Source organism: Lissotriton vulgaris, chromosome 7, assembly GCF_964263255.1.
Source record: "Lissotriton vulgaris chromosome 7, aLisVul1.2, whole genome shotgun sequence".
Taxonomy (NCBI): domain Eukaryota; kingdom Metazoa; phylum Chordata; class Amphibia; order Caudata; family Salamandridae; genus Lissotriton; species Lissotriton vulgaris.
This window is the reverse complement of record NC_141695.1, coordinates 167,882,447-167,909,788: the sequence shown is the minus strand read 5'-3', so window position 1 is coordinate 167,909,788 and position 27,342 is coordinate 167,882,447. Positions and strand designations below refer to the sequence as shown.

Genomic DNA, 27,342 nt, shown 5'->3' with positions numbered 1-27,342 from the left:
GCAACCTTCGTAACCTTCATATCCTTCATCGTCGTCGGGACCTGCTGGCGTGGCCGCGGACCGTTTGCATTCACCATCTTCATCGGGACCTGCTGGCTCCGCCGCGACCCGTCGTTTCCTTCGTCCATCTCGGGACCTGCTGGCTCCGCCGCGGCCCGATCATCTAGAACGCCGAGCTCGAGGATTGAGAGCTAGTTTCATCTTTTGGTAACAAGACTGTCCCGCTACCCTTTTCCCAAGCCAGAGACCAGAACCGAGGGGACCCCTGAGTCCAGACCTCCTTGTACCATTCCATCGTAACCTTAAAGAATTGCCTATAAAGTCTCGTTGAACTTTACCCTTGTGTGGTGTTCGTCTGTGGGGGGGAAGTTACTTGTCTGTACGATCGCTGGAGACGGCTCTCCCCGGAGACCTCTCCCCTTATCCTCGGCCGACCCTCCCGGTCCGTCTAACACACCGCAACAGTAGTTGTCCATGTTGTAAGAATGTAGTGTAGTTCCTATTTTCCCAATAGGCTCTGCGCATTGGAATAATATATTCAGCAGTGTAGACGTAGGACTTAGGTCATCTAGGTCTCTACTGACTATGTTAGACTTAATTAGTTTTGCCAGCTAGCTCAGAGGTCACTAGAAACTTTCTCGAATGAACAGGTAGGAGTGAACTTCCCTTATTAGACAAGAAGGGATTCAGTTTCTGACAACCGCATAAACATGACAACTTTGCTCCCTCAGAATAAAGAGTGTATCTCTAGAGTTGTGTGAAAACAATAGACACCTATGTCACTCAGTCAATCGTGCATGCTTAGTTCCACCAGAATGCAGAGAAATAGAGAGATGGCGTTTTCAATAAAAAGGTGTTATTTTATTGAGCAGTCTTCTTTCTCATGCAAGAGAAATGAATTGCCACAATTGCAATACTTATTATAAAGTAAAGTGCTTACAGTAAAAGTAGTATTATGAAATAATACTGTAAAAGCATTGATATGGTTTCTTAGCCATATGATACTTTAAAATGGATAACATATATACATACATAAAAACATTGACTAACAGACTCAACTGGTGCTTCTAAGATACGCCTACCCCAGTGTACCTGACCTAAGCTTAATACGTGGGAAGGAGTAAGTAAGTAAGTAGCAGTTTTAAGTTAAAGTTAGGTTTTTTGCCAAGGATCGGAATCAAGAATTCTCTCAAAGTTTTTAATCAGCTCCGTACCTTGGTTATAGAATGAAGGAGGTCTTGTATCTCGCTTCTCAGAACTCAATCTCCCAGTAACCCGCGAGGGTAACTTGGGAACACCGGAGCTGGATTTCTCGGCGTGAGAAAAGGCAGCTTCTCCAGCGCGTCAAAAAGGGAGGGGCGGCTTCCTTCGGCTCTGGAAACAGCTGGGCTCTCGGACATGTAGAACGTCAATGCACATACCCTCCCTCAAGTGCCTTGAGACCCTCTGGGTGAGTAGTGCGCTATACAAATTCCTGAACTTGAACTATTTATACCTGAAAGGTGCCGGGTTTGACGTAAGGTTGGACATCAGACGTCACGAAGAACTAACAGTTCTTTCTGGACTCCAGGAGTTCTTGTGCAAATCAAAACAAAAGCAGGGGGTTTTCCCGGGCTGCTGGATGCTTGGTTTGTTTAAAGAATGTGTTGTGCTTTCTAGGAGTATATGGGAGTAGCCTTGCCGTGCTTTGGACTGCATGGGCTATTGCTAAATATGGATATGATTTTTATGCCTTTATAAGGATATTATTTATTATAACCACATAAGGGCATGAATCGGGAATATCGAATTAGGGTCCTAGATAGAAATACAAGAAATGTTGGATACTATTTCATCTCAGGTAGACTGAAAACTCTTATGAGTAGCAACCTTCAAAAAAGAGCAACAGCTTTGAAGGAGCTCCTGGCACATGTTGTCTTGAATTGTAAAACTCACTAGGTGGTACGTTAATTTTGTCAACAAACAACCTGGCAGTCAGAGTATACATAGGCATATCATACCAATATGTTCTACGTAAGTAGGTTAATCAAGAAGCAGTCAATAATTACACATGCACTAATCTGCTTTCCCATTCTCCAGGTCATCAATAAGTGTCATATTTCCCTAATTGGGAATGTACCTTATAATTATTATGTGGAAACACCTCCCTGCTCGTCCCCAGTGTCGTAGTGTTCTGCTTCATCTGTTTCAGAGCCAAAGTCTGTGTCTGTTGTCACTCGGGAAGCAGGAGCTAGGAGTTGAGCACGGCAAGTGTTTAGTGTATCCTCAAATTTGTCATCCTTTCTGCTAAGGCGCATATATGTCTCCTCAGCTAGGGCCCAGTTGAGCGCATCTCTATGCCAAAGCGCAATCGTTGGGGCATGCTGGGACAGCCATGTGATTGCAATTCTATGTCATGCCAGTACCATAGGTGACTGACCAAATTTATAGGTTATCTTGCACCCTTCTGGCACCTAAAGAGGCTTAATAAACAGCATTTGGGTGTCAGCTCAATACTTAGTTGTGTGGCATGCACCATTTCTTCGACAGCTAGTTGCCAAAAGGAGTGTATTGCATCGCAGGACCATGGTTAATGGTGTTGCAGCGCAAGCATATATCTGGGCAAGACACGACCATTCAATAAAGGTCTTGTGGCGTTAAGTAGGAACTTCGCAGAAAATTATAATGTATCAGTCGAAAATGGTCATTACTAGAAATCATACGTATTAGTTCACAGGCCCGCTGCCAGTCTTGATCTTCCATTGGAATGTCAAAGTCTAAATTCCAGGCCTCTCGGGCCCGTAAGTAGTGTCTACTGTATCTGATCGCATTGTTCTGTAAAGATGCATAATTTGGTGTCTACACGCCCCATAGGTTAGCAGTATCTCAAGGGTTTGAGTATGCGGTGGAGCTGTCGCATTTCATGGCCAGGTGTGCTTAGTTGTGTCTGCCAAGCATCGCATGTTGTTAAAATTGCGCTGGCTTAGACCAAACTCATTGCGGGCATGTTTAAAGGCGATAAGTCTCATCTGGGTACAATTCACCCTATTGCTCGCATCCCCCCTCCCTCCATGCCTGGAAGGACATACTGAGTGCTATCTGCCTGATTGGTTTTAATGTCCAGATTGGGAGCTCCCTATGGAATGGTGCGCGCTTAAGTACTCTCACTACAAACCATTGCCATACTCTGGCCGTCTGTTGCACAATATATGGAGTATCTCTCGGTGTTCCCGATTCCATCCATTAACAGCTCTGGAAGACAACCAGCGTCCACCATTCCCGCCAAGAGCAGCATTTCCCAACTAGGGTCTGTGTTGAGCCATCGAGCTGCGTGTTGCAATTGAACGGCATAATATTAGGGGTCCAAATATGGGACCTCCAATACCCCGCTGCATAAGTCCTGGTCAGTGTGGCCAAAGCCACTCTGCTATGTGTAATGGCCTTGTTGAAAGATTTAACAAGACCATGAAGGGCATGATCGGTGGATTTCCTGAAAAACTCAAAAGAAGATGGGATGTCTTACTTCCATGCCTGCTTTTTGCCTATTGGGAAGGACCATAGAAGGGAGTGGGGTCCTCCTTATTTTAGCGTCTGTTTGGGTTTCCTGCCGGGACCACTGTGCCTTGTGAAGGCGGGATTGGAGAAACCTCTTGTTAAACCTTAGCAGATATAGTGGACTATGTGCTTGGCGTTTGCTCCAGTATGTATGAGTACGTGGAAAAAGCAAGCAAAATCATTGAGGACAGCCTAGCTGCAGAAGCTCTGGTAAAGCCAAAAGGCTGCTATGGTTGAGTTCCAGCCAGGGCAGATGGTGTGGGGTTTGGGACCTTTGGCTCCTAGGGCTCTGCAAGGTAAGTAAAGTGGACCCTACCCTATCCTAGAAAGAAAAGGGGCGGTCACCTACCTGGTAGACCCTGGCTCTGACAGGAGTCATAAGAGGGTCATACATGTCAACTGCCTCCCACCCTACTATGACATGGCAGATCTGACCATGCTCATGGTTACAGATGAGGATCAGGAAGCAAAGAGCGAACCTGTCCCTGACCTGTACAGCAATCCAAAAGGTGAGTCAGTGGAAGGTGTAGTCTTGTCAGACACCCTACCTGCCCATCAGGAGGCTGATTGCAGACAAGTCCTAAATCAGTTTGCTGAGCTCTTCTTTTTGACCTCTGACCAGACTCGCTGGTGTATCCATGATGTAGATGCTGATGAAAGCCTACCTTTGTAGAATAAAACATACAGGCAGACTGAACATGTGAAAGAGAGCATCAAAGCTGAAGTAAGCATGATGCTGGAATTGGGAGTTCTAAAGCCTTCTGAGAGCCCCTGGACCTGCCCAGTTGTCTTAATCCCCAAGCCTTATAACCAGGATGGTAAGAAAGAAATGAGGTTTGTGAGGACTATTGGGGCGTGAATGCTGTGACCAAAAGCGATGCATACCATATTCCATGGGCAGATGAACTTATTGACAAGTTGGGAGCAGCCAAGTATTTGAATATGTTTGATCTCACATCAGAGTACTGGCATATAGGTCTGACTCCAGGAGCAAAAGAAATATCTGCATTTTCAACCCCAGATGGGTATTATCAGTTCACTGTAATGCCCTTTGGTTTGCAAAATGCACCTGTCACTTTTCAAAGGTTGGTGAACTAACCCTTGCTGGATTGGAATCGTTGAGTGCAGCATATCTACACAATATTGCTGTATTTAGCTCCACCTGGCAGGATCACCTGATACACCTTAGGAAAGTACTGGAGGCTCTGAGAAGTGCAGGCCTCGTTATCAAGACATGCAAGTGCCAGATAGGGCAGGGAAAGGTTGCATACTTGTGTCACCTTGTGAGTAGAGGCCAGGTTCAACCCTTACAACCCAAGTTCTCTTCCAGGGGATCCTCATCAATAGTCATAATCACTGAATATTCCCGCCCACGTGCGGGGACCCCGGAAATAATATAAAAATATATATGTAAATCACATATAACTAGCTCCACATATATGTATGCACATATATAATTTTTTCTCACACCAATGCAGCCCCAAAACTGAGGCTAAACAATGTAATTACTCAGTCATGTACTGAATTAGCAAGGAAATAAAAAACACATTAGGTCAAATGGACCTTGAACTCTGTGTTTTAATGAGCAGAATACTCGTAAATCATGAAAATTGCTAATAAATAGACATTGTTAGCGCATAGGCTGCATTGTAAAGCAAAAGCATAGAAAATGAAACCATTTTCAACAAATATAACTGGCACCGTGCTTTTAAGGCAGCCATGACCGCTGGCTTCCCATCATGCCTCAGGGGTGACAGTTAGGACAGTTGTTCTTCCCGGCTCCTTCAGTCAGGACCCTGGTTTAACAGCTCCTCCCTTTTTTGACTTTCTGTCAAAAAATACTAGTGATTTTCCTCAATTTTTACTTTCACTCGACATCTTTTAAACTTAGAGGGTTAGTGCTGCCTTTTTTGACTTTCAAAAAAGGAATATTTTTGTCAAAATGCCTTCTCTTTTTAACACCTGCCCTTTCTGTGGGAAGAAGAAGGCTAGACTGATACACACCCTGTGTGTATCCTCTGTCTCCCTGAGACACACTCTGCAGACACTTGTGAACACTGCAAGAATCTTTCTAGGAGAACCCTCAAGGATAGAGAGAGGATAAGGACTATGGCCTCTCTGAAAGAGGTAGGTCTCCTAAGAGACAGAAAAAATGAAGGACGCGATCGACGTCGAGAGAAGTCCCGACTTGTTCACCTTCAGCGTCGAAGTTTCCAGCGGCGACGAAGACGACGTCGAAGACGAGTCATCTTCCTTCGACGATGAAGACTTCAGCGTTGAGATCCAAGGTACCTCCGCTGACGGCAACCGGGTGATGTTCGGCGTCGAGGGAGAGGTCTCCGTTGACGCATAGGAGCTCAATGTAGAGACAGCTGTTGTTGACGCAGCATCACAGGCCTTCGACGGCGAAGCTTCCTCCGTCGACGCCTAGCCATAAGCGTTCGACGTCGAGGCACACTCCGACGTCCCACCACCAGCGCTTGATGTCGAGACACACTCCGTGCTCGCCTCACCACCGGCGCTCGACATAGAGACACACTCCGTCGTCACCTCGCCACAAGTGCCCGACGTCGAGACACACTCCGTCGACGCATCATCACTGGCAATCGACGTCGAGGCAGTCTCCGTCGACGCCGCACCACTGGTGCTCGACGTCGAAGCATCCTCTGTCGGCGTCAAAGCATCGACTCTCGACGTCGAGTCGTATGTCGTCAACTTCTCAACACCGAAGTCCGATGTCGAGGCAAGTCTCTCTATCTGAATCCACAAGGCGTTCGACGTCGAGGCATAGATCTCCGCAAGGAGAGGTTCAACTAGCCTCGGCGCAGCTTCCATCATCGGTGTCGAGGCCGGTCCTGCCCAGGTCCACGTCGACCCAGAATGCTACGACTTCGAGTTTACCATCTCCCTCGCCAGGTCACAGACAGCCATCGCAGCAGAGATCTCCACAGTCAGCGTTGGCGGCAGAGGGAGAGACGACTTCAGGGAGATACTGTAGGTGTACTGAGCATTTTCCTGGGAGCAGGAGTCTTCCTGCTAAAAGGACGAGGGGTCCAGCCGATCAGGCATCACAGAGTCGCTCAAGATCCCGCTCTAGAAGCCTTTCCAGAGAGAATTTGCCTCCAGTGAGCATTTCATCATCTTCTTCAGGCTCTCACTCTTCTCACCAGAATAGGGCTCCAGATGTAGTGATATATTCCTCCGACAGTGAGAGGTCCAGGCATTCTCCTGCTAGTTCGCTGCATGAACAGAGGAGATCACCCCCGCCAACAAGTTCGCCTGTGAGGAGAGATACTCAGAAGTCGCCCTCCATCAGGTTGTCACCAAGATGGTACAGGCCTCTCCTTCACTGGGCGCCAGACAAGCAAACAGCGGCCAGGCTAGCAGCAGATCGAGACAAACCAATGCCTAGGCCAAGAGAACGATCGCGCACCCCGGTGTATTCCAGCAGACGGAGGTCCAGGTCTAGGAGCAGAAGAAGGGAAAGCAGATCTCCCACTTCTTCCTCTTCCCCTACTCGATCTCATGGGGATTATTCTCCGACCTAGACGGACAGTCCTCCATCCAGAATATCTCCCATGGATGACATCTTTACCTTTCAAGACACCTTGGGCCGAGGGGCTCTTAAGCTGGGAGTTCCCATGACAACGCACCAGACCAAAGCCTCAGTTATTTTTGAGACTTTGCATCCCAGGTCTGCGCCCAAACCTCTGCTACCCTTGGTTCTGGGGATTATAGAACCGGTTATGGAGGTGTTCCTCACGCCAGCGACAATAAAGGGCACTCCAGCGAGGATTCTCAAGAAATATCGCTTGCCAGAGGAGGATCCACTCTTCCTCAGAGCCAATCCGCCACCAAACTCGGTCATCATCGCAGCGGCGAGAAAATCCCATGCTGTAGCTTCCTCCTCCCCTGTACTACATGATAAGGAGAGCAAGTCGCAGGATTCATGGGGAAGAAGAGTCTGCAACACCTCAGCCTCACTCCTGAAAAGTATCCAATGTGGAAGCGCTTTTGGACCGCTATGATAGGTCCCAATGGGATTCTCTGCAGCGGTTCATCGAGAAACTTCCGCAAGAGGATCGAAATGACTTTGAGGAGATTCTCTTGGAGGGCAGCCAAGTCTCCAACCAAATCATCAGCGCTGCAGCGGACGGTGCGACCCTCTCAGGGCATGGCTATGCTCACGTACTGTGTGCAAGAAGGTCTTCCTGGCTACGTCTTTCTGCATTCAAACCAGAAACTCAATCCCGGATCTTGACCTCACATTTTTCAGGAACATCGTTGTTTGGGGCAAGTACCGCTGAAGAGATGATGCGGATGAAAGCAGAATTAGACACTCTTAAAGCCGTGGGGCTTGAAAAGAAAAAAGAGTTTCAGAGGAGGTTTCGCCCCTACAGTAAACTCTCTTCCAAGCAGAGGGTTCAAACCCCTCAGTGGCAGAAGGGTCAGGACCAACAGGGGCAGCAGAAGTCTCAAAATAGAGGCAGGCGTAATTCCAGAGGCAGTGGAAATCAGCGCCAGGGCAACAATTCCAACAAAGCCCAATCAAAGCCATGAGTTCTTCTTTCCCCCAGCGCCGTTAACCACTCCAGTGGGGGAAGCATCGCGCATCATATGGAAGAGTGGCATACCATTACAAAAGATCGCTGGGTGTTAGCTACACTTCAGAATGGATATTGCCTCCACCCGTTCCTCCAATGCCAACATCAACTCATCAGCTGAACCTTCTGAAAAAGGAAGTGGCTATCCTTCTCAAAAAGTCAGCCATCGAGAGGGTGCCAATCTCTCAAAGGGGGAAAGGAGTATATTCTCAATATTTTCTAGTCAGGAAAAAGGGCCAGAAGGCAGAATACAGACCCATTCTGGACTTGAGAACACTCAATCTGTATGTCAAGAAAGAGAGGTTTCGCATGTTGGCGCTTCATCAAATATATCCGCATCTCAGGAGAGGAGATTGGATGGGTTCCTGGACCTAAAAGATGCATATTTTCATGTGCTGATCGCTCACGATCACAGAAGATTCCTTCAGTTCCGGGTGAGGACTTCTCACTACCAGTTCAAAGTCCTCCCGTTCGGGTTGAAGTCAGCACCCTGAGGGTTCACGAAGTGTGTCGCAGTGGTAGCGGCCGCTCTACGCCGCAGGGGTGTCTTCTTGTACTCATACCTGGACGACTGGCTGTTGAAAGGTCCTTTCCAGACAGTGTAAGAAATCAATTTCTGAGCTGCATCGACCTCTGCCACCGGTTGGGTCTGCATGTGAACTTCAACAAATCAATCTCACAGCCCCAGCAGAAGATACATTTCCTAGGAGCTCTGCTAGACTCCGAGGTAGGAAAAGTGTTTCCTTCGGAGGAGAGACCGTGTTCCATAGCTCAGAAGGGTCAACTGGTGCTTCGCAGCAAAGACCTAAAGGCGCAAAGGATTGCCTCCCTGCTAGGGTCGATGGCATCCTGCATTTTCCTATTCCCAAATTCCAGACTTCGAAAGCGTCCTCTTCAGCAGGATCTGGAGGACAAGTGGGACCAACAGTCAGCACACTGGGACGACAAAATCACACTGTCAGACGCAGCGCGAGCATCCATTCCTTGGTGGACAAAGAAGAAAAATATGCAGGTCGGAATTCTGTTCCTTCAACCTCCTCCTGCCCAAACGTTAATCACAGATGCATCTTTGCAAGGATGGAGAGCACACATGGGTCATCTCCAAATGCAAGGTCTGTGGTTCCCCAAAGAGCGTACTTATCACATCAACATGCTGGAGTTGAGGATAGTCCACTTAGCCCTCAAAGCGTTCCTTCCCTCGATTAAGGACCCGTCAGTGTTAGTACAGACAGACAACACCACCACAATGTACTACCTGAACAAGCAGGGAGGTACACGCTCACGGACTCTTTTGCCGGAGGCCCAAAACATTTGGCATTGGCTCCTGGTGCGCAATCTGTCAATCACAGCAGTCCGCCTCCCAGGAGAACAGAATGTGAGGGCGGACACTCTAAGCCAGAATTTCGAAGACAGAGAAGACTGGGTTCTCAACGACAAGGTAGTCGAAGACGTCTTCCAGTCTTGGGGTCGTCCCACCATAGATCTCTTCGCGGACGATGAAAACACCAAATGCCGAGACTCCACCTCAAGATTCTACCGCCCAGGGTTGAAAGGGAATGCCCTTTTGATAAACTGGTCAGGGGAATTTGTGTACGTCTTTCCACCCCTTCCGCTGATCCCGAAGGTGGTGAGCAAGCTGACGAACTCGTACACAACGATGATCCTCATCTCCCCCGATTGGCCGAGACAATGGTGGTACACAGAACTTCTCCATCTGTCAGTGACCCCGCACAGGAAGCTGCCATGCAGGCCGGACCTGCTAACCAAGATGAACGGGAGGATTCATCATCCCAACCTTCCGTCACTGAGCTTGGCAGCATGGCTCCTGAGGTCATACAATACAGCCACCTAGGACTTCCTAGGTGGTTTTATAGTATAAAAATGATAAGAGTATGGGAAAATTCAGTCCTTAGAAATGCTGCAAGTGGAGGAATGTAATAAACAGGTGGAGAATAATCCATCACAATTGTAAACAAATAGAGCAAAGAGTGAGAGTATCAGAGGGGATAAAACGAATGGAGATTTGTTAAAAACCTGGAAGGATATTAAATTACCACAAGATCTGGGAACCAAAACGAAGCAGTTACATAAACATCGACAATCATGGTCTCAAACTGTTAATAATCATAATGGAAGGTTAATTGATCATGCTCAAGTTGAAAATAGCCTGCAACAAATTAAATTAAATAACCCAGATCAAAAAGAAGGAGTGGTGCAGGTAATTTCTACGCCGGAATATAAATCTAGGGGTAATAATGATATCATGACTCGTGGGAACATATTAAAATGCAGTACCCTCATTAAAGAAAATTAAATGTACCGACATAGAATCAATTGAATTCCACACATCAAGAATAATAATCGCGAATCAACATTAGTAATTTGGACATCTTCTACTGCCGCCAGCCTTATTATGCAAGAACATATTCTCTTTCAGGACTGGGGAATAAAAATAACAACTCCCCTGCAACCTTCCTATCCTAGCCTTTTTGTTTTAACAAAATTACAAAATCATAACCAATGAGAACCGATAATAATAAGAAATACTCAATATTAAGAAACCCACAGGTATGACCAACGGGCATCTTTTAAAATTTTTAGAGGTAAAAAAAGTAGACCTATTATTTGACACTGTCAAATTAGGTTGGCTAACAGCAGCCCTCCATAATGTCAGGCAGGATTGACATCTACAATCTGAAGTTTCTTTAAGGGGGCCAACAATTATAAATAAAAGGGTCAGATTATGTTCGTGGAATATAAATGGGGTTCAAGCAAAGATTCAGAATAACCAACTCGCTACTTTGTACTGTTTTCAAATCATTTGTTTACAAGAGACTTGGGCTTTAGTTCTTTTTAGATTGGAAGGGTATAGGGTTATTTCTCATTAGCTAAGAGAACAAGTAACTATGGCAGACCTTTTGGGGGTTTGGCTATTTTTATATCAACTGAGCTAAAAATGGAAAGTGAAATGGACGTCCCAAGTCAAAAGGATTATCTAATTGTCAAAATACGATACAAGGAACAAAATATAATTACATCTCTTATAGTAATCAACGTACAAAATTACGAAGAACAATGGCGACCATTTTGATACTTATGATATTGCAGCAACTGGACAATGACACCCAACCTGAGATTATTATTACCGGTGATTGTAACATGAATATGCTATGGTCTTACGATAGAGATGTTGAAATACAATGGCAAAATTACTTATGGTCAATTCCAAGTTTTTCATCAACAATGGGTATGAGGGAACAAAAGAATGAAAACATCGGCAAGACTCTTGTATAAGAATTAGAAACCATAGGTCTAAGATGGCAAAATGGGCGATTTCCTCAAGATTCGCCAAAAGCATGGACTTTTCAAGCAGGGGATCATAGTGCTAGAATAGGATTATACAATAGCATTGTTGAATCTATTTCATAAAATGTTGTCTAATCGGAAAGAGGGAATATATATAAATGACCACGATCAACAAATAATTGAGTTAAACCTAAATGGCCTAAGATTTGAAAACTATAGGTCACTTCCGGGAGAAATAACGACAGTAAATTATAAGAAACTTTATTGGTCAGATAACACCAAAGATTCTATTACAATTAAGGAGATTATTCGAATGCTGTCGAAAAATGGTCTCTCTTCACAAAGCAATTAATTACCAGTCAATCTCAATAATATGCTAATAAAGGTCAGTGGAGGAAAAAACCAGCATGTTCATTGGTGAAAATTTCGCTTGAAAGCCATCAATTCAAAAAAGGACATAACAGAATCCTGAGATTGGTAAAAAAAGTTCCCAGTTAATTTAATTCACAGAGTAAAACTTAAAAAGATAAATACAGGAGTAAGGAAAATGGTCTGGAAGGACAAAATGCAAGAAAAGCAATAGTTGTGGGCAAAAGCTCTATATGCTTGCAAAAGGAGTAAGGCAAGAGGCTTCTGGATTCTAGTAAACAAACTGAGTAGATCTAGTAGGAAATCTACTTCATCAACAGTAACTGAATCTGAATGGGTATCAAGTCAAGTCAAAGATTTATTGCATAATTAATTAAAATTATTACAAATTCGCATGATAAAATAACAAAGCAAATTGCTAACATTTCTTAAATTGCTACTTCTCAAGATTAAAATGACCTTAAAAGGGATACAAATTAAAAAGCCATAGGAGGAGCTTCCTCTGACATTAATCAGTCTATCTCCGGGTCTCTTTTTCTTTTCCCAGTATGGGACCCTGGAGTTAAGGTTTCCCTGATAGGCTTTCGTCACGATGTTCCCCCTGCTCACATTCTCTTAAGCGTTTACTAGCCTCCGCCATAAATTTAACTCCCCGGCAAATCAAAATTGAGGAGTAACCTCCCAACCACCTTGTAACAGCATGTCTGCATGAGCGAATGTTCATCTCTTTAAAAATGGATTTCAAATGTTGTCGTCTCTGTCCGATCAGTGCCGGACATACACAAAAAAGATGGGCTAAAGTTTCATATTTATACCCACAGAGTCGACATTGCTCCGACTGATAGGCATGTTTCCACCAGGCGTACGTTGTTGCGCCGTGAGTGGCCTTCCTGTTCGTCAAGTATCGCCTTTAATAGCAGATTGTCATCTTCCAGTTTCTGTACTTTGTGTTTCAAGGCCGCCGTGTCGTCAGTTAGCCCCGATGTAGCTTTTTCCACCTAAATCAAACGGTCTGACAACTTGGAGAAGCCCGCCCTTATCAGGGAGATATCGGTGGAGAATGTGCCCATTGAAGTTTGCATTGTGTGCAATGCCGCCATGACGTCGTTCAGGGTGACCTGTTCGGCGTCACTATGCGGGTTGGTCGTCTGGGATGATGTGCGTGGCGCTTTGCTTTCGGGTGACCATTCTGGGGTTCTTTTACATAGGCATATTTTTCCAAGCGCGGAGGCTGTTGCACCTTGGGCCCCCTGCCCGTCATGGTACTTGATCGCAGTGGACACGCACCCAAAAATTTGTGGGAACCGGAGAAGAGCCCCGTTTGCCAACTGTTCCTTGATGTGTTGTACAGTGTGTTCCTTGGTGACTCCGGGAATGCGTGTGGGCCTGCGTTGCGCTGGGCTGGTCCGCTGTGTAGAACCAGCGGCCTGTGGTACCTCCAGCTCCTGTCTTTCAGCCGTGGAACTGCTCCCTATAGCCCCCGCTAAGCTCGTGAGACAACGCCGGGTGTCTTCGCACAGTGCTATCTAGGGTATGCCCCTTAAAATGCCTGCTGGTGTCACTGATTTGCAGCTAGTGCTGCGTGTGAGGCAGGTGAGCGGGCTGGTGTGCTCAGCGGCGGTAACAGAGAGGCCGGTGGTTCCAGGATTAAGCTGCCATTTTGTGCCGCCGTACTGCGGCGTCCCCAGTCCACAGTCCCTGCCCGGTAACGTCGGGTTTTCACTCAGAGCCCCCTCGCTGCCTCCTCCAGCAGTCGCCAGTACCTTGTAGTCCGAGGATGTCCTGTGCGCGCAGCCGCTTCCGTTTTGGTTTTCGCCGCCTTTATTCTGTGTCCAGGAGCAGTTCTTGTCGGGTCATCTGTATGCCGGGCCGCCGTGAAACTTTAGTCCCCGGCTTCCGTAGTGCTGTTAGGCCCCGGTTGCACTGTCTCGTAGCCGCTTGAGTTTTAGGAGTCTGGAGTAGCAGATTGCTTCACCGTGTCACCGCAAGATCTCCCGTTTTGTATACAGCTGTAGCAGCGCCTGCTGAAGTCAGGATTATTGTGCGGATTGTCTGGGAAGGTGCCCTGCAGTCACAGCGCTCTGCTAGAATGCAGCCATCTTTCTCGGCCGGTAGCCACACCGGGAAGTGGTTTTTTATTAGTTTTTTTTCTTTGTTCCTTGTTAGATTCATAATTACTTATCCCATATTAGGATGAGTTTGTCCACGCTTTTTGGCTATTCCGCATACAACACCTCGGTGGAGCAACCTGTAGAAATTACCGTTACAGAAGGCCGTTGAGTTTTCTTTAGACCTATCTGCTGGCTTAGCAAAGTTGCATGATCTTCTTTTTTTCCTTTTTTATCTCTCTCTCTAAGCTCCGGGGCACTTAGAAGCTGTATCTTTCATTTGGCTTATCTAATAAGAGGAGGAGCTGATTTATATTGATCAATGCACTTTGTCCACCTGTTCTAATTCTGTTGAGGCTTTCTGATCCCCTGCGTGGGACCAAGTGATGATGTAATTTTTGCCTGTGGACTGTGGAAAAAAAAAATTAAACACATTTTTGACATAAATCAGGTGGCAGGCCAAGGCTCCTCTGTGCTCCTCAGTGCTCCTCGGTGCCCTGCAGCAGCCGGCGCACGAGCAGCACCATCAGCGCCTTAGCACCGCGGTGCTGGCAGCGGCCGTTCCTGCCTCCATCGCAGATCCGTAGAACTTAAAGCGCCCGTATAACAGGACGCGGGTGAAGCGGGAACCGGTCACAAAACAAACCCTGGCAGTCGTCCCAGGCTCTGCTCCGCTTGCTCGTCAACTCCTCCTCGGCTCGACTCCTCAGCTCTAATCTATACGCTCTGCACTCAACACCGAATCACAGGCCAACAACAACTGTGAACACCAACAGAGGGAAGAATAGTGTGTTTCCCCCTGTTAGTGAAAAAAAAAACAGCATAAGTCTTGGCTGCTTCTGCTGCACCCAGAGTCTTATGCGTCTTTTCAGTCTAAGTTTTCTGTCTGGAAAAAGATTGTGTCCTGGTTTTCTGCACCCAGTAAATCCAGGTGCTGAAAAACCTAACAACTAATGATCAGGTGGAATAAAATGAACACTTGAAAGTACGCCTTAATTTCATTGCCCTTGATTCACACTCTGGACCATAGTTGAGGGATAGGTCTAGGCATAGTCCTCGCAGCACACAATAGATTTGCTTGAGGCAGAGGCCAGAGCTCAAAAGTCAGGAAGCCAGATACAAGTAGGTGGTAACTTAGGGCAGGGGAAAACGCCTGTTGTCCGTGGAGGAGTCATTCCCTTCCCAGAAATCTGCATTACAAATTAATTAATAGTATATATTTTTTTAATATCTGTTTGGTGCCAGTCCATATGACTTTCATATCTGCCTTTGGGATTCTATGTTGCAACTTCATAGGGTACATGTATCCTTTGTGAGCTTAATAAAATGTTGAAAATTCTACAAAACCTCACTCCTACATCCAAGTACTCTCATGCTACCATTCTACACTCTGCTCTGTCTGAAAAACAGCTCAGCATATTCAAAATTCTGCATTGTTTTGGCTTGTAAATTATATTTTTGGAAATGTACATGTATTAACTATTTAATTTTAATACTATAGGTGATTGAAATTACTGACGAAGAAAGCAAGATTTAGCACTAAGCAACTGAGTGTCAGTGCGATAAGAAGGATTATTTTGGAAAACTGAAGGACATCCAGCATTCTACGTTTAAACAATTTCCAAAAATCTAAGTGTGGCGAGGAAAGTATTATACCTGTAAGTGAAGTCTCTAATTTTGTATTTCATTAACCCAGAGAAAAGCCATATCTGTGCACACAGCATCAGAAATAATGTAGAAAGAACGCTTCAGCATCCTCATCTGAAATATTATCAGAAAGACAAATTGCCTCAGCATGACAGAATAACGTTCATCTAAAGCATCATGTAATTCTAGAGAGGAAGCACACACTACATAAAAGAAAGTTACAACTAAAGGTTTCTTCTGGATACCATCAAAGAAAAGACGCTGAAAGAAGACTTCGAAGCTGACACATTAACAACCAAAAGATTGGAAAATCACCTTTGTTCAACAACCGTTTTTAACCAGTTACGCAAGTTTGAGACTATCTGCCTCGGGATATAACACCTTGACCCACTCTGCTCACTCTTGCGAAAACCTTAAAAATTCACCACTTTATTGTGTTAATGACCATCTCAGATTGTTTCCTTTTTATTGTGTACTGTTCTGTAATTCTATGTAAATCGCCTCAACATTATCTGTTGTGCAGGAGTGATATGTAAAACTGTTAAATATATAAATGGATTAAAGGAGCACCGTTGCGCTATAGCTAATGTAAATAAATCCTCATCCTCAGAACTACAAACCTTAACCTTACCCCAAACATAGAAAGGGTAGAAGGAACTGATGTTCTGCTACTAATGATCCACAATAGTACTCTAACGCCCTCAGTTACTGCCAGTACACCAGTGCAAAAAGGTACTTATCAGTTTAATCATTAAATATCAGACTAACACCTTATTACTGCATTGCTAAGAACCTATACAAATAAATTTGAGAAAAAATTCAGTCACAAATTAAGTTGCTGCCGGAGAGGCTATTACCTAAAGACTATTATCTGTTAGAAAAATTTCAACAGGTGTTACAGGACTGCTTCCCGACATTTTTTGCTCAATTCAAGTGTTGAGAAGATTACACACAATTTGTTTTAGAGATAAGTGCTGAACATTATCTAAACAAGCCTGACTCTAAAATTGAGGCAAAATAACCGAAGTTAGGGAAAAAAGTTACCTGTGCCCATAAAGATACAGCCATAAATCTTATCTCTCAGAATTTGACAGACTGCACACAGGGGAAAACCACTCTCAGTGCAAAGTATGCCAAAAAAGTTTCAGGCGTAAATCTTATCTCACTGAGCATATGAGAATCCACACTGGGGAAAAACCTTTTCAGTGCTCTGAATGCCAGAAAAGGTTTAGTATCAAACCGAGTCTATATCGACATGAATTAACCCACTCTGTGGAAAAACGTTATCAGTGCTCTGAATGCCCAAAACATTTCAAACATAAATCACTTCTAACTGCACATGTGAGATTCCACACTGGGGAAAAACCTTATCAGTGCTCTGAATGCCAGAGATGTTTCAGTGACAAAATGAGACTCACTAAACATACAAGGACCCACACTTGGGAAAAACGTTATCGGTGCACTGAATGTGACAAATGTTTCAGTGAAAAAAGCAGTCTCACTGTGCATATAAGAACCCACACTGGGGAAAAACCTTATCAGTGCTCTGAATGCCAGATATGTTTCAGTCAAAAAACCGGTCTCACTCAGCATATAAGAATCCACACTGGGGAAAAACCTTATCAGTGCTCTGAATGCCAGATATGTTTCAGTCAAAAAAGCAGTCTCACTGAGCATATAAGAACCCACACTGGGGAAAAACCTTATCAGTGCTCCGAATGCCAGATATGTTTCAGTGTAAAAAGCCGTCTCACTCGGCATATAAGAACCCACACTGGGGAAAAACCTTATCAATGCTCCGAATGCCAAAAATGTTTCAGACAAAAATCTCATCTCACTGAACATGTGAAAATCCACACTGGAGAAAAAAAATTATCAGTGCTCTAAATGTCAGAAAAGATTCAGGGGTAGAGATGGTTACAAGCGCCATAAGAAAACACACCATCAAAATAATCAGTTCTCTGAATGCCAGAAAAGCATACATTTTAAACTCAATCTCACTCTACATGAGCAGACGCACACAGGGGAAAAACATTACCAATTTCTGTGAATGCCAGAAATTCCTATTTGATAGGCACAGCCTCACTAACCATAAGCGACTCCATACTGATGAAAAACCTTATGAGTGCTCTGAATGCCAGAAAAGCTGCAGAAAAAAATGCTATTTCACCATGAGAAACTCCACACTAGAGAAAATCCTTATGCCATAAAAGGTTGAATCTGAAAGACAGTGTTATGCTTTATGAGCGATCTCACTCTGGGGAAAAACCTTATGAGTGCTCGAAATGCAAGCAATGTTTTGGGTACAAATTACTTCTCACTTGACATGAGCGAACTCACACGGGGGAAAAAAGCCTTATGTGTGTTCTGAATGTCAGATAAGGTTTAGTCTTGAATACAATGTCATTTCACATGAAAGAATTCACACTGGACTAAAGCCATATACAGGAGGGGAAAGCCAGAAACGTTATACTCAGAAAGGAGATATCACTAAACATAAGAAATGCATCCACACCAGGTGAAAAGTAAGGCGTATCTTGAGTTGCAGAAAAGCTTCTAACAACCTGACTTTACATGAGAGAGCACATATTGTAGTTGCAATAGAATTCATCAAGAAACTCTTGCAGGATAACTTAGGCTGCCCGCATGTAACCTCCAAAGAAATTTCAGGCCTGGGAATATTTTTCATTGAAACAGAATCCACAATTTGAGTATCTGAAAGTTACAAAACTCTCAAGGTCTTTACTTTACACAGAGAAGTGTTAGTGCTTGCAAAAATCAAATAATTGCCCAAAAAATCACAATAATAATGTCTTACATTTTACTCCACCCAAAAGGTTTCTACTCACCCTTGTTTCTTAACATATGACTGATATCTATTTTTTCATGATAAGATTAAGCTTATGCAGAGTTCCTCAGTGAGGAACTCCGCAAAGTGACAAAAAAACTCTGGCGGTCTACGCGGCGTTCCGCAAGCAGCGGAGTGCGTAAGGGTCATGCAGTTTGTGGTGATTTCATCCCATGTCGGAGAATCATTTGGCCCTTCTCTTCCAGGAAGTTATGGATCTCTTTGTCAAACGCGTCCCTGTGCCAGAAGTAGGCCGGGGTTGCTACTCCCACTACTTCTTGGTACTCAAGAAGGACAAAGGCCTGCATCCTAGCTTAGTCCTCAGGGACATCAACCGCTTTCTCCGAAAGGAGAAGTTCAAGTTGTTAACCTTGGCTCAGGTCTTATCTGCCTTCGACCCTGGAGATTTGATGGTAGCGTTGGACTTGCAGGACACTTACTTTCACATCCCCGTCTTGCCTGCCCACCGGCATTACCTACGGTTCACGGTAGGCCACGCGCATTTTCAGTTTACCTCGCTCCCCTTTGACCTTACCAGCCCACCCTCTCCCCCGGGTGTTCACGAAAGTGATGGCGGTAGTCGCAGCTCATCTGCGCAGATCAGGGGTTCCAGTCTTCCCCTATCTCGACGACTGGCTGTTGAAGGCTCCCACCTCCAGACTACGACGGACTTCCTGCATTTGCTGGGGTTCTCAGTTAACGTGCTGAAGTCGCACCTGATTCCATCTGATAAGCTCCTCTTCATCGGAGCGGTTCTGGACACAGCACAGTTTTGGGTCTATCCTCCCTAGTAGCAAGTCCAGTATATTGGGGCTATGATACCGATGTTTCAGCCTCCATCCCGGTGTTCTGTGAGAATGACCCTGATGCTGCTGGGCCTCATGGCCTCCTGCATCCTGCTGGTGCATCATGCCAGATGGCATATATGTGCTCTGCAGTGGGACCTGAAGTTTCAGTGGGCGCAGCACCAGGGGAATCTTTCCGATGACGTTCAGATTTCAGAGGGGACTGCAAGTCAGTTGCAGTGGTGGTTCACGAACCAGGATTGGGTCAACAGCAGATCCCTCTACCTTCCCTAACCTGAGTTCACAGTAGTGACGGATGCGTCACTCCTGGGTTGGGGCAGCCATATGGGAATGGTGGAGATCAAAGACCTCTGGTCTCTGGCGGAGTCCAGGCACCACATCAACCCGCTGGAGCTCCGGGCGATTCGTCTTGCACTGGAGGCATTCCTTCTTTCTGTCAAAGGAAGAGTGGTGCAGGTGTTCACGGACAACACCACCGCCATGTGGTACTGCAACTAACAGGGCAGGGTGGGGTCGAGGACCGTATGTCAAGAGGCTTTTCGCCTTTGGACATGGCTGGAACATCAGGGCATATCTCTGGTGGTTCAACACTTAACAGGTTCACTGAACGCAAGGACGGACAAACTCAGCCGCCAGTGCATGATGGATCAAAATGGCATCTTTACTCGAAGGTCGTGCTAGGTCTCTTTCAGTAGTGGGGAGAGCCTTGGTTAGATCTATTCGCCACCGAAGAGAACGCTCAATGTCAGCAGTTCTGCGTGTTAGAGTTTCCAAAGAGGCTCTCGCTCTGCGACCCTTTTTGTTGCGATTGGAGTTGCGGCCTCCTGTACCACTTCTGCCAAGATTGCTGAAGAAGATCAAACGCGATCAGTCCCAAGTCTGGTACCCCGAGCTCTTGAGCATGGCCTTCGATCCTATTGTTAACAGATTTCTGAAGTGCATTACTCATCTCTTTCCTCCTTCTTCTTTCGTAATACCCTAGTGGGAGTTGACCTCACTTATCTTATGTGTGCTCCCTTTGAGCGCCTACATAATTGTGCTCTTCGCCTCCGTAGAAGACTGCTTTTTTGCTTGCCATCACCTCTGCTTGCAGGATGAGTGAGCTTCAGGCTTATCTTCCAGACCTCCCTTTCTTGCTGTCCATCCAAACAAAGTAGTCCTCCGCGTAAGCCCTCTTTTCTGCCCAAAGTGATTGCCTCTTTCCACATAGGTCTGACCATCAGATTACCTACCTTCTTCCCACCTCAGCTGTGTTTTTCTCTGCCAGGCGCACAGCATATAGACTGTTCACACACTTTCTGTAGTATGCATTGTTCTGGGCAGATAAACTCTAATCCCCACTCTACTTCTATCCTCGTGTTAGTGCAGCCCGATGTAAACAGTTATTGTAATGTATTTAGATTTACATAACACTTACTACCCCATACGAACTTTGAAGCGCTTTTTCGGCGAGTAGCACACTACTCTAGGATCCAAAAATGATTAGTGGTGAATTAGTATAGGGAAATATAAAATGTATATGAGAGCTGGACATGTTGGTCTGTTAGTTGGATTAAAAAAGATTGTGGGGGGATAGAAGAGGGAAGGTTTTGCATTTATATAGCGCTTGCTACCCCTGATGAAGTGTTGAAGTGCTGTTCGGCGAGTAGCATGCTACTCCAGATCCCAAAAAGATGAACAGACAGATCAATTATGGTGGGGAGGTTGTTTTATTGTATACACACAACTGTACACAAATTAATAAAATTCTGTTGTAAAGTTGTATCCAAGAGGCAAGTATAGTCTCTGATAATAATGTATACAATACTGATAAGTTTTAAGTTGGCTTGCCATCAAGACTGATGCCCCGTAATGTTGATGCAAAGTCATCTGTGCTGGACTATCTTAGACTCTTGTTGAATTGTACCATCCACCTTGTAGGTACTGCTATTTGTATCAGGTCCACGTTGTAGGCAGACACAAACGCCTAAATTGTGCACTATTTATATTAAGCATAATAAGCATAATGTAAGTGAGCAGATGACAGTAAGCACTGTACAATTAGGTGCTTAGAAGTAGAGTGACATAGAGGGAAATAAGCAGTCACTAAATCTTTTTTTTATTATTAACAGTCCTCATAAGACCATACAATTCAATACGATGTACAAATAGCCCATTGGGGAACAGTTCAGGCATCATCTGGGGTTTACACATCCAAGAAACACAAGTGTCTTTCATGAATACAAATTGACTACTCCTCCAAGGACTGCACTGTATTATTGACACGGGCGAAAAGGCAAACAAGCAGTCAGGAGGCGCACTGATTGTATACCCCCCACCTGACAGGATGGTGACAGACCCCAACCACCTGCAGGGGAAACGTGCCACCTCACTTAATAGCTGCCAGACGCTTTACTATGTAAGCAGACTAGTGGTTTACAACTGCGCCTACGTTGGGGCACCACATGTTTTTTCCAGCATAATCTGGTGTGCTCCCCCCTGTGTGGGATGATAGCACCCACTGAAAACTGCACCGTTGTGTAGTCTGGGACAGTGCACCTTCTATGTAATTCTGAACTGGGCCTTTAAATACGGTACTATTTTGTGTGCCTATTTAATTCAGGTATACAAAGAATGTGGTACTACTTGTATACTAGGGTAGGACAAGAAAGATTGAATTTCTATGGTGGCAGAAATGTTTTTGTCAAAGTGCTTTATGCCCTAAATACTCTCCCGTACCCTGAACATAATGAGATTACGTAGAATACACCTCTGCGTGCCTAATGCTGCCATTTGTATTTCAAGACCAGTGATTAATGTGGCTTTATCAAGTTTAAAGCCATTAGGCGTTTCCGACCTGTCCGATACTTGCATATGAAAAATATGGGTCATTTGAACCTAAAGATAGATAAACATATTCATAGGTCACGATTTATGTCTGCATCTAATATAAAACTGTAAATTAGGAGAGGTGATAAGTGAGAAGTTAAAGGCAGCCGCTAATCGAGCTGCATTTGTACGTAGGTCTTCCTATATTATGATTTCTATTCCTGCTTCAGTCTTTAATTGTAATGAATACTTTAATACCCAGGCATGAAGTCATCGTCGAGCTGTTTAGATAATCCACCTGTCTCGCCACTTCTTCCCCACTGCATCCTTAACCAGTGGCCTAGCCAGTGTGCCCTGGGCCCCAAGGCAAGAAGGGAAATATGACCTCTGCCGTTTATTTGGACTGTGGAAAACAGCAATAATCATTGTTCTGTGGGCCCCTCAGGCCTCTGTTTGAACTGTGACAAACAGCAGTTATCAGGGTTCAGTGGGCCTTTAAGCCATCTGGGACCTGGTGCCACTGCACCTGCTGCACCAATGGGAAGCTAAGCCCCTGCCCTTAACAGCTTCTATTCTAGCCCCACTGGAGAACCGAAACAGCCAAGTACTGATCTGGCCATATATGCAGGCATGCAGCCGCCTCTTCCTCTGAAGGGATTTAAGTCACATGAAAGCAGCATGCGGGAAACAACCATTTTCTGAGGTAAAGTCAACCAACACCTCTTCTGTTCCAACCTGAATCCATTTAAAACCAGGGACGAAAAAACGGTTCATCGTCATCCCTTGCTTATCAGAAGGGAAAAACAGATTCATCTAACATTATAGTGTACCACATAACAAATTGTGATTCTGTTTACAAATTAAAACTAGCATGCATATAGAAAGGGCAGCCTTTGGCCAAAATAGCCATTTTCCCTATCCATACTTTTAACACATCTTATACAAAAAATGCTAATTACATTGTCATCCGGAAATAGTCATTAGCGCCTACTCATAACCAAATGCCACTTAGATTTGCCGTTCACTTCAAGCTTTCAAAGGTATATTAATATAAAAGCAGTATTGAATTTTTTGACGTTGTGTACTCTTACCAAAATTTAAAGCATCAACTTTATATGACACACCATAGAAAAAATGAGTTTACATATACTAAACCTCCAGAAACGTTTGATTAAACAGTTATAAAGTCACGTCTAGCTTAGTTTATAGTCTTCTTTTTTTTTTTTAATAGTAATTATTTCACATTGTTACTGAATATGCATGGCTAAACACTTATAAAGTCCCAAAGGCGTGACCTATTGGCTATGACAATGCTTGTTATTGATTGAGTACATTGAGTGGCAGAACTTTTGATTAAGTCCTAAAGAATGCCGCAAACACCTCTTTGGAGGGTTAATAGGCTGAAACATGTTGACCTCTTACTGACTCTAACAGTGCATATATATTTCTCCCACAGTGTCCTGTTTTTAATCCTGGCCCAGGGGCGTACAAATAATGGAAACCACATACCCTTTAAGTTTTAACTTTCACTCTGCTGCCCCCACTACCCTGAGCTCATTATTGTGGTATTTAGTATACCTTTCTCTATAACAAAATATGCCTGAACTCCCCCCTCTCAGTAAGGGGGTTGTTTCATGGCGCAAGGAGATTCCCAATAAGGAAGCATGCCAACTATGGTGGGTGAGGGAAATCGTCCTTTTAAAGGGATATTTCATCTTAGCTAGGTCTTCATTTGCAACAGTAATCCTCAGAGACCCAAGAGTATCTTGATTGTGGTAGAAATGCATTTTTACCCCTTCATTGTACGTTCAAGCACAGACCATTGCATGATATGTTGTGATCTATGTAGGGAAAATACTCAGTGCACTGAGAAAATGTGTTAAAATAACAGAAAGTTGATAATCGCATTTAATAACTTCTCATACCTGGATTTATCTAGAAGAGAAGTCTGTTAATTCTAGCAGATTTTTGATACCACAAGGTATAATAAATTAGGGGATCTTTATCTGATATCTTTATCAGTAAATTATCTGAAATTATTGGACATAAACTTTTCTAAGTATTATTTCTAAAGACTAAGGAAGTTCTATATTGGTCTTTTCTAAACTAACCCCAGTGCGTATGACTACAATAACCACCTCTCTCAAATCAATATTGTGCTTGTTTTAGTGAGAAAGCTAAATGATCTAGGAGAAACCAGGAACTGGCATCAGTATTTTTCTTAGGAAGCTTCAAGTTAGAGAGTGAAAACACTTTTGAGAATGCCCCAAAAATTGTGATAAAGATATTTCAATATGTTTGACAAAAAGAATTGGCACATTTCATGACAATATTGAAATGGGAACTAACAGGAACAAATATTTACACAACATTACAAGAATATTAGAGACTACATTTCAGCAATATAGGAAATACTGAAGTTCATGTACTAATAATCCATTCGGTAAAAAGTTGTTGCTTGTAGAGTCAGCACACTACTGTGTCTGTGATTGCTTTTGAATAAAGTAGAACAGCTAACAATATCCCAACAGGTAATATTTGGTAGACTATTACATATGTATGTATAAAACATTACAAGAGCTAGAACAAAGGAGACTGGTATTCAATTGGTCTTGTGTAGTTAATCCTATTATATTTGTAAGGGTATCATCATATTCCTACAGTTAAAGCAGCACTGTATTAAGACAATTTTAGTGATAACCAAATACATACTTAGTGCTCATAAGTGTGTGAGTGAACAGTGGCGACGCAAGTGGTGGGGTAGACAGCGTGAGTGGCGCAATAAAAACAAGAGTGCAAGTATCATACAGTGGGTGGCTGAGTGAAGGGAACAAATCAAGTGACTAATGTGTTCAATTCACAATTTAAGTTACAGCCACAGTAGAGAAATGCACCAATTACTGTTCTGTAGAGTCAACGACGTTTCGATCCTCAATGGTTTGTGATCATCATCAGGACATGGTTGTCATGGTTTGTAGTGCTGCGGGCGAAAAGAACAAATCAGGGGGGTGAAAGGAAGAAGGAACGCGTCAAAGCGGGAGGATGTCAGGGGGCAGCCACCCACTGTATGATACTTGCACTCTTGTTTTTATTGCGCCGCTCACGCTGTCTACCCCACCACTTGCGTCACCACTGTTAACTCACACACTTATGAGCACCAAGTATTATATGGTTGTCACTAAAATTGTCTTAATACAGTGCTGCTTTAACTGTATGAATATGATGATACCCTTCCAAATATAATAGGATTAACTACACAAGACCAATTGAATACCAGTCTCCTTTGTTCTAGCTCTTGTAATGTTTTATACATACATATGTAATACTCTACCAAATATTACTTGTTGGGATATTGTTAGCTGTTCTACTTCCTTACCCTGATCCCGACTAGGTCTATGGGTTATACTCCTGTATTGCTTTACTAGCTTTTAAATAAAGGCATTTTTTAATGCACCCCATTTGACTTTCAGATTCACAAATGTCCCCTTCGGTTACTACCTCCTGTTACTGTTTTTCAGCCCACATATGGTTTCAAAGCTCAATACATACCTTAACAATGTATTAAATATTCAGAAAGGAAACTATTAACATTCCCCTTCCAAATTCTGAATTGTTAAATGGGCTTAGTACAAATCAAAACGGGGTTTAGCATTTGCAAACTCTGTGAATTACTGAACCAGTGGATTTTTTTAACAATAAAACATGAGGCCATTTTTCTCAAGTACCTCCAAATTAAGTTTGCTAATAATGTTAGTTGAATGATAACCGGTGCACATACCTATTTAGTGTTAGTGTTGCTTCAGATCAAATAAAAACCATCACACACAACTCTTGCACAATACTTACAGACAGAATTTCTGACATCCAGCTTTAATGTTGTGTTAAATATATTTGCAAATGTTGTCACTTAAACAGGAAAGCAGCTAAAGCAGCCTCTGGACATAAAATAGGATCTAATCATAATCTTTAGATACATTTTATGAGTTTCAGGAACAATGTGTGTCTTCTGGGTTTACTCTAAACCACTATAATAAACATATTCAATGCTTTTAGATTTGATCTGTTTGTACTGGTTTCTATTGCAGACAATAATCTAGATTTAGACCAAGGATAAAATTCACCCATGGCTTTTAAAATCTATTTATCAATGATCTCTATTAGTGTTATCACAACTAAAACTGTAATAGAACTTATCTGAGAGATGGACCTTCATCAAGTATTATGCTCAGTCAATTTATTGAACAAACTATGAAGTTAAAATCTGAATAGATTAGATCCACAAGCATTGCCGGACCACTGTATTTTACATCAATAGATTACTTATCAGCACATTTTCTCTAAGTACAATTCAGTCATCTTCTATTTTTAGCGGACCTCGAGCTGGGTCTGTTAGAACTCTTTTAAAATATGACATTTAAATGTCCAAAAAATCAGGAATTTTAGTTTCAAGTCTGGTCAAACCTTATTGAATGCTACACCAAAAGATACCCTTCTGTTCCTATATTTTATTGTGCACCATGATTCAGAAATGGCATTTTTTTGCTTTCGGAGGTAAAATTCTAAACATATTTATTGTTGTTGCCAGTCGAAACATCACTATTTGGGAAGATAACAACAAGTGGTCTTATGATGCTTGCTGGAATGGGAAGTGTTTAATCAAAAAGTGTATGGAATTCAAGTTTAGGAGACCATTTTACAAAAGTGTATGGATTTTGTATATATTTCAAATTGTTGATCTTCAAAATGGCCTAATTCAATACATTGAATTGAAATTCAGGTTTATCATTTGAATCCTATTGTTGGAAAATATGTGATTTTGAACCCCATGAGGCGGTTCCTTTCCAGAAAGCATTCAGGTTGTAATCATTAGTCAAATAATGCTGCGGAGTTTAAAATATTCAACTTGAATTCTAATTACATATGAAATGTTCATTGTTCAATATATTTCTCTTAGTATTTTAATGTGAGGACTTTATTGCTCAAGGAAAATAACTAGTATTTGTTTTTCTATATGTTGGAAGCATTACATTAATGAAATCACTGTATCCCACCTTCTTTGTTTCCTTTCCTGTTCTTTATGAACGTTTCTATTGTTGAACTTTAAAGATTGCCAGAAATTAGGAATTGTGCTCTACATAACTTTGCTGTGTTACAGTATGTTGACTTTTATGTACTACTTTTGTCTCTGATGTGTATGGCAACTGATGTTTTGTTTTGATTTAATAATCAGCTTATGTTTATTAGGTTTTATTAATCAATAAAATGTTTCAAACACAACAAATGGTTGTTGATATTTATTTACAACTGCAGCA

General features: G+C 43.4%; 1 protein-coding gene across 1 annotated transcript in view; it reads left to right on the top strand.

Moving 5' to 3' along the window:
* LOC147701083 (uncharacterized) overlaps positions 1-22,277 on the top strand; it is an 89,058-nt gene extending 66,781 nt beyond the window's left edge. Inside the window, exon 4 of the mRNA XM_086929869.1 lies at positions 15,423-22,277. Coding sequence (XP_086785995.1) covers positions 16,742-17,455 — 714 coding nt within the window. The 5' untranslated portion in view covers positions 15,423-16,741 and the 3' untranslated portion in view covers positions 17,456-22,277. The remainder of the gene's footprint in view (positions 1-15,422) is intronic.
* Positions 22,278-27,342: the final 5,065 nt, after the last annotated feature.